The sequence below is a fragment of the Vicugna pacos genome, chromosome 26 (assembly GCF_048564905.1).
Source record: "Vicugna pacos chromosome 26, VicPac4, whole genome shotgun sequence".
Taxonomy (NCBI): domain Eukaryota; kingdom Metazoa; phylum Chordata; class Mammalia; order Artiodactyla; family Camelidae; genus Vicugna; species Vicugna pacos.
This window is the reverse complement of record NC_133012.1, coordinates 4,247,812-4,262,327: the sequence shown is the minus strand read 5'-3', so window position 1 is coordinate 4,262,327 and position 14,516 is coordinate 4,247,812. Positions and strand designations below refer to the sequence as shown.

General features: G+C 46.5%; 1 protein-coding gene across 2 annotated transcripts in view; it reads right to left on the bottom strand.

Annotated features, from left to right (window-relative positions):
• Positions 1-14,516, bottom strand: part of ZMAT4 (zinc finger matrin-type 4) — a 260,097-nt gene that overhangs the window by 212,532 nt on the left and 33,049 nt on the right. For both annotated transcript variants that reach the window (XM_072950203.1, XM_072950204.1), the window contains exon 2: positions 12,390-12,495. In XM_072950203.1, the coding sequence (XP_072806304.1) occupies positions 12,390-12,495 (106 nt within the window). The remainder of the gene's footprint in view (positions 1-12,389; positions 12,496-14,516) is intronic.

Below are 14,516 nucleotides of genomic sequence, written 5' to 3'. Positions count from 1 at the left end.
AAAAAAAAAAAACTTCCGTGTTTATCCTGGGTATCAATTAATTAAAAAAAAAACTGGTATTCATTATGACCCTCTAGGATGAAAGACAGCGGGGGAAAGAAAATAAAACCCTAACCCTTCTCCTCAATATGATTACAATTTAGTTGAGGAAAGATGAAACCTTGACAAAAGAATAGAAACAAATAAATATCATTAAGAACTTAATTTTTTTTTAATTTTAAAAGAACTAAGTTATGCAACAATTGTATGTGTGCTCCCAAGCTCTATGTTTGTTACATTTCTCTGAAATTTTACTGTAACAATTGGTTTAAAATTGAACAAATGGATCGGTAGATATCACTGCTTTAAGATCAGATGACTTGATGCTGTAAAGATATTAATTCAGTTCACATTCATTCTTCAGTTTGACGTCATTCCAATCAAAATTTCAACTGAGTTTGTGCATTTATTCAAGCATTAATATGAACAGCACAATTGTACGCTGCACAGCTAGTCAAGACAGACCTGCAGCGGAGGAGGAAAGAGATGAGACTTGTCACGCTCAGATACTAGGATGTGACCGTAGTAATTAAATAGCGTATGGACTGGCCCAGATAAACAGAATCACAGAGCAGAAGAGAAAGGTCTGATTCAGAGTCAAGTACATGTGGGAAATTAACACATGGGAAAGATGACAGCACAAATTATGGAAAAATCGATCGTAGATGGTGATAGAAAAAGTGGTTCATGGTCTGGAGGAAAATCAAAGTGGCTTCCTACTTGATACAATATATAAAGGTAGATTCCAAATAGAGTTGAAGACATGAATGTGGAAAAGTGAATAGGAGCTGTATTGTGATCAACCAATGGGAAGAACTTCTCAAAGAAACCACAAGGCAAAATGTTTATTAAATGTGTCGCCCACAAATAAACAAATTTTAACAAATAAAATTAACAAAAGGCATGACAAGCAGACACAATCAGGTGACTGAAGGGAAGAAGGTGTGTCCAGTGTCTAAATCCAAGAAGGAATATACAAGGAAATCAAAATGAAAAATATAATACCAAGAGAAAAACTGGAGAAGAAAATGAACAGAAATCACCAACAAGAAAAAGGGAAATGAAAGAGCTAGGAAGCATACAAGTTGTTCAGGCTTTATAATAATTAGAGAAATGCAATTTGAAATGACAAGATATCACATATCAACTAGATTCGAAAAGAATGAGGAAGCTGATGAAGCCAATTATATCGGCAGAGAGGTGGATGTGGGAACCGACCCGTCCCAACCCGCGCCTGAGCAAGGCTCCGTCCGTGTGAGTGATAGCGGGGTTTAGGAGGCACAATGTCCCCTCGTCTGTAGGTCCGCCTCACATAAATTCCCACACCATTAAGGGTGTTTGTCCAGCAACGTTTGTGCTCACAGGGCAGTGGGAGCAATCTAAGCATCCATCCCTGAGGAGATGGGAAAGTCAAAATACGATGGATGCACATGCTCACTACAAAATGCTGTGCAGCACGCAGAAGCAAGACATAAGGCATGCATGTAGGAACGTGGATGGTTCTTGGATACATTCTGCCGAATGAGATAGCAAGGTAAGAATGAAGCTCACATCACCATGCCATCAAAAACACACACCTACGCTGTGCATAATGACTTCCTTCCAAAGACGGCAAAACGGGGGGAGAGGGGACAGCTCAGTGGTAGAGTGCATGCCTAGCATGCACAAGGTCCTGCGTTCAATCCCCAGTCCCTCCGTTAAATAAATAAATAAGTAAATCTAATTACCTGCCCCTCCCCCCCCCCAAAAATAAAATAAAGATGGCAAAGTGGGAAAAGGAGGAAAAAGTAAATCTCCAGTGGAGAAATCTGACAAGCACTTCCGAGAGGTGGGAGACCAAGGCCAGGGTCACCAGTGATGCATCCTGTTGACAACAGGATCCCTGATGTCATGTGACTTCAGGATCCCTGATGTCATGTGACTTCACAGATCAGCACTTCAATTCTGGGATCCCTCCCACCAATAACCCATCATAACCCCGGGCTAATCAGGAGAAAAGCAGTGAACAAACTCCCCTGAGGGTCATTCTACTAAACCCCTGGCCAGTCCTCCTCAAAATTATCAAGGTCACCCAAAGAAAGCCTGGGAAACGGGCATGGTCTACAGCAGCCTGAGGACACAAGAAGACTCGATGCGATGTGGAATCCTGGCCAGGATCCTAGAACAGGAAAAGGACATTAGGTAAAAACTTTCAAGGAAATCCAAATAAAGTGTGGACTTCATCCTCTGTACTGTATATTGGAGCAGCAGTGAGTCAGTCCTGGTTCCTCAGCTGTGACAAATGTCCCCAAGTAGCCTGTGATCATCTGAAGATGTGAACAGTAGGGAGGATACGGTCAGGGTACCCCAAGCTCTCCATAGTCCACTTGCAACTTTTCTGTGAACCTAAAACTAATCCTAAGATCAAAATGAGTTTTAAATGCCCACACCTGCAAAGCAGAACACATGTTGCACGAAGAACACACGCAAGCAAAAAACGTATCAACCCTAATCAAATGGTCACCTGGGCAGATGCAAGGGGGCCGGTCGGCCGTGGGGATGAAAGGAAGGAAGACCCCTAGCCGTCTCAGGATGCAGAGGAGGGAAGTCAGTTCTGGATGGGCGACGTGACAATTAGGATTAGACGTACCATGCGGACCCCTGACCTTGAGAACCCCGGAAGCCCTTTCCATGTCGCAGGCCAGCACTGCCTGCTCTGGGGATAAGCCGGGTGAATTCACTCCACGGATACGAATGGCGAAGTTAGCAGGTGAGCCAAGAGGAAGCACGAATGGTTCCAGGAAGTAGAAAAGAAGGTGTGGCTTTGACATTTAAAGCGAGTGACAGAATCCTACAGGATACCCCGGGTTAAACACGGGGATGGCTTTAGAGCCACAGGAAACTGGGGAGCAAGACGACAGGTATCACTTAGAACCAAACCTGGAGGGGTTTAGTTTGAAGACACACTTATAACCAGGAAGTCCAGAGCTCTGAAGAGTTAATGAAGACAGGAATGGGTAGGATTTCTGGAACCAGAAGACAGGGAAACCTTCTAAGTCAAGGGCAAGGTTTGTGACCGCAGGACCAGAGCAGGAGAAAGAATATTGGTGGCAGAGAGATAACCTTTTCTATTTGGTTCTATTCTTCCCATTTGCTTAGTAAAATCTAAAATTTCCCCACTGCCTGTAAGTTTTTCAAGGTGAAGGCAGGACTGTTTCTATATTTGAATCAGCAGCAAGTGGACAGGGAGCCTTCCCAGCAGCTGGTGTGGCGGTGGCAGGCTTCCCAGAGGTCAGGGAGACCTCCAGGACGGGGCAGGGGACAGGGGCTGCAGGCAGGAGGGGGCACTTTGAAGGTGGCGGAGGGACCGCCTGACTAGGTGCAGTCATGTCTTTTTGTACGATCCTCAGGGCAAATGATGAAATTCCAAGGTAGAAAAATTTGACTCAAAATTGTATCATCTTAGTAAAAGCCTGAAGAAACTCATTAAATGCTCAGATCACAAGGAAGGAGGGGAATCACGGAGTCCTCAACGCCGTTGCAGCATCAGAAGAAACGTGGGCAAGACACACAGCTGAGATCAACACGCCAACCCACTTGCTGAGGCCATTAGCCTTCAAGAATCCCCTGTCTGCTAATATCTTTTTACAAAATCAACAAACCCAGATGGCTCAGCGACTCGGAAGCTGGGAATGCCTATGTTTTCATGAGAATGCCGGGAATGGGAAACTGGAAGAAAAACTGTCTCTGTCAATAACCAGTCGGTAGGAGCCAAGATCTGAAAAGTAACTGACATGTGCTTTACTAACCAGGGGTTCACGGGGAGACTCTTCCAGCCATAAGAGTTTTATCCAGGTTAGCAAGGAGTGAGCAGTAATTCTGTAAATTGTTTCTTTACAAATTACGATGCATTCATAGCGTGAGAATTTATGCCACAATTAAAGCAACCAAAAACTGGAGGGTGTAGCATGCTGCCATGTGCAGAAAATAAATAAAAGGAAAAACTTAAGTTGCATCATATGCATAGACTTTTGCGAAGCAAATCGGTCACCCCGGATTCTTCTGAGAAAGAGAACTGGGTAGGTGAGAAACAGGAGTAGGTGGGAGGTCGTTTCCATCATACACTCTTCCATACCTTTTGAATTTGGAGTCATATAAATGTACTTGTCTCCAAAAAAGACTGAATTAAATGTTAAAAATGAGATTAAATATTTATATGTTTACACACCACTATTTTCTTCAAAGACTTTAAGAAGACATATCAGCATAGATCCACACATCGCATGCAAAAGGATGAAATGAATAATTGAGAGATACAGATTTAAAGTAAAACAAGGGAAGGAAAATAAAGTCCAGAGGTAAAGGGAGCCCGATAAATGCGCACGCAGAGTTCAGTCTAGTTGCTGGCCGTGGCCGTGAATTTGGTGGCTAAAGCAAAGCTGGAAACAAGATCAGATCAGAAAGTCAGAGACCTGTGACTGACCAGCCTCTCAAGCAGAGGAGTAACTTTTCTTGTGATTGAGAGCAAAGAGAAATTTCTCGCAGGCATCCATCTTTGGTCCCCAGCCACACTGAGCAGGTGGAGCGGCCCCCTGGGGGTGGCTCCCAGATTCCCTGAGGGTGGGGTGGGCAGTTCCGCTCACTGCCTGAGCTCAGAGCCTGGGAGACCCAATGGCTGGACCCAGAAAGGCAGAGTGGAGAGCAATCCCACCAGTCCGACATGCCAGGACCAAATGGAAAGTCTTCGTGCTTGACCAATTAAGTCAGAGAAACTAGAGAGAACACCCTCGTTAGATAGCACAGTATTCCTTTGTTGTCTCTTGGACAAACAACACAGCATCGTAATGAAATAGGCATTAAATTCATGGCAACCCCTAGACACTGGATAGCTTTTGTTTTTTTACATGTTTGTTTTGCCCAGACCACTGGCTTTGGGAGCCCAGCCAGCCCTTCTGTCTTCCTCTTCCTTCTCCACTCCCACTCTCCATCCCCAGCCGATCCACAGCAGGTCCTAATCACCATGTCCCCTGTAGTGTCACACACACAGTGCACAGAGGCAATGCTGTGTGTTCACCAATTTCTATTTTCCTCCTGGGCACCCAGGAAAGCTGCATGTCCCAGCCGCTCATGCAGTCAGAAGAAAACATACCACTGAGCTCTGGCCGTGGAGTGTGGGTGGAAAGGCATTGTCACTTGCAGACCTGGCCCCTTAACTGTCCTGCACAGTCACCCATGTTGCCCATCAGTCCCCTAGAGGCCAACTGGGATTTTGATACCCAGAGCAATGTCAAAAGCAAAGATGGTGGAGCCTCCGTCAACTTGAGTCCTAAATGGTTACAGGGCACAAAACCTCCCTCTGCAAACCCACAGTGGGCCATGACGCGGGCAATGAATCTGTTTTTATTTCTCAGATGCTGAAATGTTTCTTAGTGCAATTAGCCTAGTTTTTCTAATATAGAAAAGGGGAGGGGCTCTCCCATGACAAAAACCTCAATATTTGGCCCTGGCTCAGCAGGTGGACAGTACGTGGAGAGGGTGACAATCCAGCAGATCTAGGTTATTCAGTGACAAGTACTGGCAGGCCGCCTACTGCCTCCAATACCGCGGTGAGCAGACCTGCGTTGGAAGCCCTGAGCGCTGAGATAACTGGATAGTTCAGCCCTAGGAGGTGGTTATAATTCCAAAAGACCGAGCGGAGGATGAAAAAACAGATCGCTTGGATAGACGTTGTGTGTTACTAGTTGCCTGTTGCTCATGTTTGATCACTTTTTTAAATAAAAATATCAAAGAACTGTAAGAACTATGATGCATGCGTAACTGACACATTAGCAAATAAAAGTAAACAAAATCGAGTTATAAGTTAGGGTTGGGAAAAGTCATTTGCTAATTGTCTCTAGTCACCTAAAAGTCAGCGATGTCATTTTTTCAAGCTTTTTTTGGGGGGGAGGGGGAGTTGATTGTAAAAACTGATTTACAATATTTCATTAGTTCCGGATGTACAACAGAGAGATTCAAAATTTTTATAGATCATATTCCATTTGTACTTATTATAAAATATTGGTTCTATTCCCTGGGCTGTACAATATATCCTTGTAGCTTATTTATTTTATACACAGTACTTTGCACCTCTTAATCTCCTTCGCCCATCTTGCCCCTCCCCATTTCCTGCTCCTTCGTTTTAAAAGACATTGTGTGTTGGAGACCCCGTGAGACTTCTCAGTGGCTCACTGTGGCTCAGGATGTTGGCAAAAATCAGATTAAGGCTGCGGTCTTTGTGCCTACTTTTAGATAACCCCAAGACAGCCTCCATTAAACTGAAAAACAGAGAGAGGCACAGAGGTGAGGAGGCAGTGAAATAAACAAACAGCCTTGAAATTATGTCAGGAAAAATCGTATGGTTACAACACGTGGAGCTTTCTGAAAGCAAGCAAATCAAAAGCCTTCTCTCTTCCTGAGAGAACTGTATTACTAAAGCAGTTATGAGCTTGAATTAGAGAAGCTTTGAATATTCTCCAAGCTTTAAATCCATCCCAGGCAAGAAGTGGGCTATGAAGGCGGGCAGTCCCCAAGGAGGATCTGGGACCTAAGATCCACGCCAGATGTGTCAAGGCGGACAATGGACAGGGAGGAACTCAGAGGGGCAGAGCCAGGGGTCTTTGGGAAAATGAACAAGAATGTCCCTCCCAGAGGCAAGATGGGAACCTACTCAGGGAACGTCCCCCACTCCCTGGGAAGAGAAACTTCTCCATGCCTGCCCTGCACGATGCCAACTAGGCCATTCTTCTTTCTTTCATTTTTCTGAATGAAAAATGGTGGTGTTGTCATCACCATTCTAAAGGAGGAGGAGAGGTGACATTTCTCCTTCGTTCATAGGTGCTGAACCAAGAAGACTCACGTCCACAGCTGATGGAGACCCACTCCCCTCTTGGGGATCCTGAAATCTGAGCTGTAGGCAGCGACTGGGTAGCACTTTGAGGTCATTTCCACAGAGAGGGGACACATGATCTACGTGTCACCGGGAGAATGCAAGGGCCACCAGAGGGCTTGCCTGTGGCAGCAACAACCCTATGTTTGTTGTACCCATTTCACCTTCTTGCACATTTCAACAGAATTTCCCAACTTCCCTTGCGGTTAAGTGGGACCATGTGATGGAACGCTAGCCTGGCTCCTAAAATCCACCGAGTGACGTCATATGCTCTCAGCGAATGAGACTCATTAACTACCTGTTCTTAACCAATGAGCATTAAGCCCACCATCCGACAGCTGCTCTTGGTCCATGGCTGTGGTGTCCCAAGTTGAGTGTGTTCTTTAATCTACCACTGTCTGCTTCACCATAGCCTCTCTATGACTCATTCATTTTATATCCCAGTGAACTCTTTCGAGTAGTGGTAACTGAGAAAAGGTAAAATGACCAGACCTGCTGGAGCAACACAACAGACAAAAAAAGAATAGTGACAAATTCCAAAGACGCTCAAGAGTCTTCAATGAAGTGGTCAAGAAACAGGTTAAAGGGTATCAGACAATCAGGGACGTTATGAAAGGTGGGGTGACACCTGGACAAATGCACCAGGAATTACAGCAACCGCATCTGGGAGAAATTAAGCATGTCATGATGACAAGAGATCTGATGAGACAGCAATTCTCAGTGTACAGAACAAAGTGACATCTTCACAGGAACCCTGGGAGAAAGCTCTTTTACTGTCCTCACCCCATTAGCACTCACATCTTCCCGCAGCACGTCACCTGTGGTACCCAGGACAGGTGCGGGTACAGTGAGCCCAGCCCTTCTTCAAGTTCAGTTAGCCTGGTACCGCACAAGACTGACGGGCTACAGAAACCCAACACAGGGTCAACCCCTAAGCCTCACACATGGGAAAGGAGTTGTCCAGCCTGCATACTTACTCAGGCAGTTAGGAAAAAGGAGAAGAAAGTGGAGAATAAGGTGTGAAGGACCAAGGGGAAGGCAATACAGCAGCAGGAAGTCAGGATGCTGGTCAGCACATATTAGGAACCTCATTTTTGCCTTGTCTCTACCCACAAAATAATTACATCCCATTTACTGCTGGACCGACAGACACTGGGAAAGTGCCCTTCGGCAATTCATCAGTTTAGACAGAAGCTGGGGGAGGCCAGGTTTCTGTCGGAAGCCAATCAAAGCAAGTGAGACAGAAAAATCTCTCTCAGCCGGCCCCTGCGGGCCCAACACACCTGCTGCTACTGATGAGAGAAATACTGGGATCTGACATTCCTGGGTGGGCTAATGGGGTTCCTTTGCCAGGACTGATGCTTCCACGAGATTCAGAGATGTCAGAAGAGCTTCCCATCAGGTTAGAGCATCGTCTTTCCTGTAACGGCAGGACTGTCACCTCTACCTTGAAGGTCACTCTGAAGACAGAGCGACTCCCAACACACACCAACCCACGCCTCTCCTGGTGCACCAGTCAGTGTTTCCTTTAAACCTGCCCCATCGCCTCCCTCCGCCAGTCCCTACACAACCACTCCATCAACCTCTAGGAGCCTGTGAGCAACGGTCACAGGCAAAGCTCTGGGGGGATGCTGTGGAAATAAACCAGAAACACGACGCATGACTCCGGCTGCCCTCAGGAAGCTTGCAATCTTGTTTGGAGGTGCATCTGAGCCCACAGAGTGATTAATTATGCACACAGCACAGCAACAGAAGGGATGTTAGGGTTCACAGATGGGGCGAGCCACCAAGGCATGGCCGGCTTCACTGGTTCTGCCTACCATGAGCTCTCTCGCTCTCTCGCTCTCTCACTCTCTCTTCCAGACCTGCTCATCCATCTCCTCCCTCTAGCTTTATGCCAAAAAATAATCTTTCTGCCCTTTCGGTTTCATTTTTCCCGGTCTTCCCCGTACGATATCCTCTTTCTCCTACCTGCCAGAAAACCACCTCTCCCCTCGCACAAGTGCAAGCAACCCTTCCCCTTGGCAGGAAAGTATCCTTTTAGCCACTTGAAACTTGGAGCAAATGACTCAGGTGGCCTCCCTGGGAAACTCTCTCTAACCTCTGTATCAGGCAGGCCCGTTCATCTGAAAGCTTTCTCTTTCCTTCTGTGTCTGTGTCTCCTTGTGCTACAGATTCCGACTATTCAACCAGTGAGCAGAGACAACGTCTAATTATATCTTCAACCAAAACATTAACATGCTATTAATGCTTAGCTAGGAAGAAAAACAATAATGGCCTTATGTTTCCCTTTCTTTTTTCCACCTCGGGACTTCACATGCAAAAAGAGATTTTCAAAGTAGAGCATGGAAGGGTTCGGTCCATTAGACATATATTAGGTTGTTCTGTCCTGCTATACAAAGGTTCAGGCTTTTAAATGGAGCGTGAAGCTATTAGCTATTAACCCATTTGATGTGTTTTCCTCTCCGACTTCAGCGGACTTGCGCAGGAGTTGCTGGGCAAAAGTCACATCGAGAGCTGGTTTTTTTCTCAATAATACCCTTTGACCATCACCAACGGGCTGTCAGTCAGAAATGCTCAATTATATTTTATGCTCTCAAATACTTAAGAGCCTCGCAAGAACATGGACTCCCCTCTCCTTACCCCTTGATCACACCTTACCTGTAGGTGGTGCTAGCCTCTCTCCCCAACCCAAATCCTCCAGTCCAGCCAGGCTGGCCTCCTGGGTGCTCCTTAGAGATCCCAAGGCTTCTTATTCCAGCAGCCCCTCAGCTTAGCCCATCCACTGAGGCCTAGACAATTCATGACATCCTTACAAATCTCTCTTGACCACAGTAGCTCTTGGTGATGTCCCATTCTTTTGACTTCGGAAAATGCAAAGATCTAAAAAGTTAACAGGGCAACACAGCCTGTATCAGAAAGCCAAATGGGCAGAAGAACTAACAGCGTTTCTATCAAATTAGATCAGCCAGCCCCTTAGAACAGAATCTAAGATCTTGTTCTCGGCATCACACGTATATTTTACCACACCCAACTCTCCGTGGCTTTTCCTTCCAAGGAAGTTTATATGAGCTCCTTGGGGACACAGAGTATTCCTCACATAACCCAGAACTGCCTGCAGTAACTAACACCAACAGCGCTGGACGTGCAGAAATCTCAGAGCGGGTTCTCACTGATTTGCCCCTAGGGAAGCTGGGAATATTTTTCCAATGGTCAAAGTGAAAATAAAATCATACGCAAGCAATAAATCTGGGATAGAGCATCAAGAATAATAAGTGTGACCACATTTTTAATGAATTGAGCGGGATCTGAGGCTCACAGAGACCCCACGCTATACACAATCTCAGCAGAGGGGGTGTGCAAAGGGAGGGACAGATGGATAGGACCAGAGTATCGGTTCTCAGGTGGTCTTCAAGATCACCTGAGGGAAGCTATCCTCCCAGGGATGAAGAGGAACTGGGACCATCTCCTAAGCGAAGCTGCAAGACCGGAGATCACACAAGGTGCCCTCCATCCTCAGTGGGCGCTTTCCACACCCCTAGCGCCTTTGCAGCAGGAATGCATGTGCCCTTTCTCCCTGAGGGAAGTGCCCCACCTCTGCCTGGAGGCAGCAAGGGACACATCACTGAGAGCCCGTCCCCGGTGAATGCACCTAAGGTGGGTTTGATGATGCGTACACACCTCTGAGAATTACAGATCTAGTCTAACTGCTTTCTCGTCTCTTCCCTCAGCCAACACCAACCTCTAAACAATTAAGTTGTGCCACAGCCCGTACAGTGTGGTAACCGGAAAACTGTGTTCACATAACTAAACCCTTAATTGAGCAGCTAAGGGTTTTTTCCCTTTAAAAAAAAAAAGCTGTTGTTTTTGATTTTTGGACACGACTTTTCTAGCTCAGGGAACAACAAAGCAGAGCTTGGACAGTGTCACCAGGTCATTTTTGTAAACAAAAGCTCACTGAACAGCTATGATATACGGACACTGTTTCAGGACTTAGGGAGGATCACGTGACTCAAACTGTTCCTGGCCTCAAGAATCTAGCAAGATGATTAAAAATGGAACATAAAAAGTCTAATAAAGGGAGAATGTAATCGGAGGTGATGGAATTTCAGAGCAGAGACAAATTCCCTGATTCTCCTCCACTGGGGAAAGGGAATTAATAAAACCATATGGGTTTACAAAGTAGTATCTACAGAATTTTGAAATTCTTAATTTCCAGAGATGGCCGTCTTCCACTGTGGCCACTGACTCAGGTGGCCTCCCTGGGAAACTCTCTCTAACCTCTGTATCAGGCAGGCTCGGTTGCCCTCTGACAAAAGAATGCGCTGACTTTTTTTGAAGTTTTAAGAGTTTTCTCCGCAGAGCAAGTTTCATTTGCCTTCATTCAAATATCGCTGCCGTGGAGCTAATGATGAGAAACGATGTCATTGTGCAGGCCTGGCACACGTTACAGCTTCCAAAGCATTTTCTCAAATACCGTTTCAAGGGGTCTCATTTGGTCTCCACCAAACCCCGAGGAGAACGCCGGGTCAGGCGGATGCCTCCCTGGGCGGGTACGTGTGCCCGGAATGATTATTGTTTGCATTGTGTGCAGAGGAATCGCAGGCTCAGAGGAGCTGGGTGAGCGACAGTGACAACTGGCATTTGTCAGACTTGTCAGACAAAAGGAAGATTCCTGGCCAAGCCCTCCAATCTAAAATTACGTCCAAATTATTACCCTTGAAAGCTCGTGCTTTCGCTGGTGTATGTGCTCTTGAAAAGCTAACAGCCCCAAACAGCATCTGGGGGCCCGGCCTCCCCTTTCCTCATTGCTGGGCACCTCATTCTCTCCCCAGAAACTGGCCAACCACTGTTCCGTCACCCTCTCTTCCCAATCGAGGATCAAAAAGCAGCTATTTGAACTTACATCCTCAAAAGCCAAAGACACTGGATTCTGCCCTTCAAGAGCACTGGGGCTTTCAAACCTTCATCACCCTGCGGTGGGGGAGGAGTCTCCTTGCTGATAAACACTTTTAGGGCAGGGGCCATAAGGTGGAAGGGATTTGGTGCTGGATCACTGAGGCCACCGCAGGGCTTAAAAGGGGCCTCTGAGCTTTGCTTCAGGGTCAGAGGAGGAAAGAGAGGCTGGCACTAATGCACGCTGGCGTGTGTCCCTGAAAGGGACTTCGGGGAGGAGCAATGACAGATTTAACCAGTAGAGAAAGCCCACGGGGTTTCGAGGGGCCAAGGCACAAAGGAAAAATTAGAATCTTGGAAGCATCCAAGGGTCTGAGAATGGTGTCCCCAGCCCTGCCTCCAAGCCCACGCATGCGCACTGGTCGTGGCCTGATCTGAATCGACAGCCTCAAGCCCCGTGCTTCTTAAGATCTGCCCCAAGTCCCACAGCCTTGACCCAGGCTGCTTTTTCTCCCATTTGAACAGACTGAGTGGGAAAAGCTGTTCTTACCTCGTAGTGGGCCACGCGCTGAGACTCCGATATCAGCTGGGCACTGCACACCTTGCAGTAACTGTCTGTAAATAAGTCCTGATCGAGATCGGAGGACTTCATCGGGCTACAGGAGAACCAACAGAAGAGAAAAGAAAAATGAATCCACTGCTCTGGTGTTTCTGCAGGACACTAAGTGTACGAAGTAGCCTGGAGCGCGGGAACAGATCCAATGACGGTGACAGTGGGAGGGACCGCCCCAAACCTTTGGTGTTACCATGTCAGTCAACCTCAGTAAGTCGTGGGCATTACGACTTCCTAATCGAACCTGGTAGGTCGTAATGCCCAGTAGCGTTGCTGATACCCTAAAAACTGAAATCCAGCTTTGATTTTCTTTGCTTGGCAAATCAGACTTATATCAGATGTATTGTCAAGGATTTGGGTGAGAAGACCTTTTCCGAAATGATTTCCATCACCAGAGTATCACGAGGACCCAATATATCCCACAGCAGGAAAGAGTTTAAATGAATTCTAATACAGCCACACACTAGAATACTATGTGGCTCTCAAATCCAAACTTGGATCAAATCCTTTAGGAGAATATTTAGGAAAACAGGAAAAAAATTACCCTTAATAAGAAAGGTTTACAAATCAGTATATACAGTATTATTCAAATTTCCTTTAAACCATGTATAGGTGGGTAGAAAAACATTCCAGGAAGTTTTAACAAAATGTTAGTAGCAGTTATCTTTGGGAGATTATAAGAAATTACAGAATTTTCTTCACTTTTAAATTTGCTGCAATGAACATGCATTACTCTTGTGGTCCACGGAAATGGGTGAGCTTTGTTGGTAGCCTTATAGGCCATGTCAAGTTGAGATTTGAGTTCAATAGCTATACTTAGAGACAATTGAAAAATCAAATCAAAAACTGAACCATAACTTTGTTTGCAAGCTTCTGCCTTGTAAAGTGAGGAGCCCTCACGATTCCTGCTGACTCATCTACTGGAGGGGAGGTGAAGCTCAGGAAGGCCACTTCCACCACACCACACCGCAACTGAGCCCACAAAGGTAAACAAACACATCCTCAAATTCCAAACCCTGGATCAGAATGCAGCCCAGGTTCTCACGCTCCTGAAAGTGGCCTGACACAGAGGTGTGTACCTGCAGCTGAAGTGTAATGTCACACCCTGGGAACACACAACAGCGTATCAGGATGCCTTCCGCCAACCCACAAATTCACTTCATCATACTTCCTACCTGCCAGGCAGAGAGGAAGGGCTGTGTCGGACAGCGTGGGTATGGACAGGCAAGAAAAGCGCAGACAGCACAACACCGTGGAGCTCAGCCTACCCCGACGCCCTCACCGCACGCACGAGACGGTCCGGAGTCACACAGCTGTGACCGCCATGGCCACAGATACTGCCCAGCTTGTGCGATTCTGATGCCCGCTCCCCAGACCCATCTCAGGCCTAAGTGCTACCTGCCAGCTGTGTGATACGGATAAATCACAAACCCTCAGGCTCAGCTGTCTCCCTATAAGAATTGAGATGATAGTATTTTCCATGCCTCCTTGGAGAGTTGTGGGGAAGATCAAAAGGAGAAATAGAGGAGAAGGTACTATGTAAACTATAAAACTTCCTTTCTTTGAAAGGGATCATTGTCACATCTTTAGTGATATCCTGATGTTGGTAAGATACTGGGCCAAGTCTTGATTAATGCAGCAGAATGAAGGATTGTGGTCCATTTTAAGGGATTTTTAAAAATCATCTAAACAGCTGGGTCACACGAGTGAACTATCCGCCTGAAATAAAATGCTGCCTGTCTCAGCAACACTCACTCACCCCTGACCTTGGCCTTGGCCGCCTTGGCCCATTAGGGTGTTTGTATTACGAAATTCCAAAGGATTCACAGTTTCTACTTCCAAGAGACAACAGTTTTCTCCAGTTTTCCAACACCCCGAGTCCCGACAGTAATAATGCCAGAGAGCAAGGACCAGTGACTCTCACAGCTGAAGTGGACCTGTTACTTCTGGAAGAATCTTTCCAGGCAGACAGCCAGGCCAGCCTGCAGTGCAGCACCCGCAGAGCCAGGAGGCTCACTACCTCCCACGGCAACCTGTTCCAAAGAGTCTGGCCACTCTAGTCGT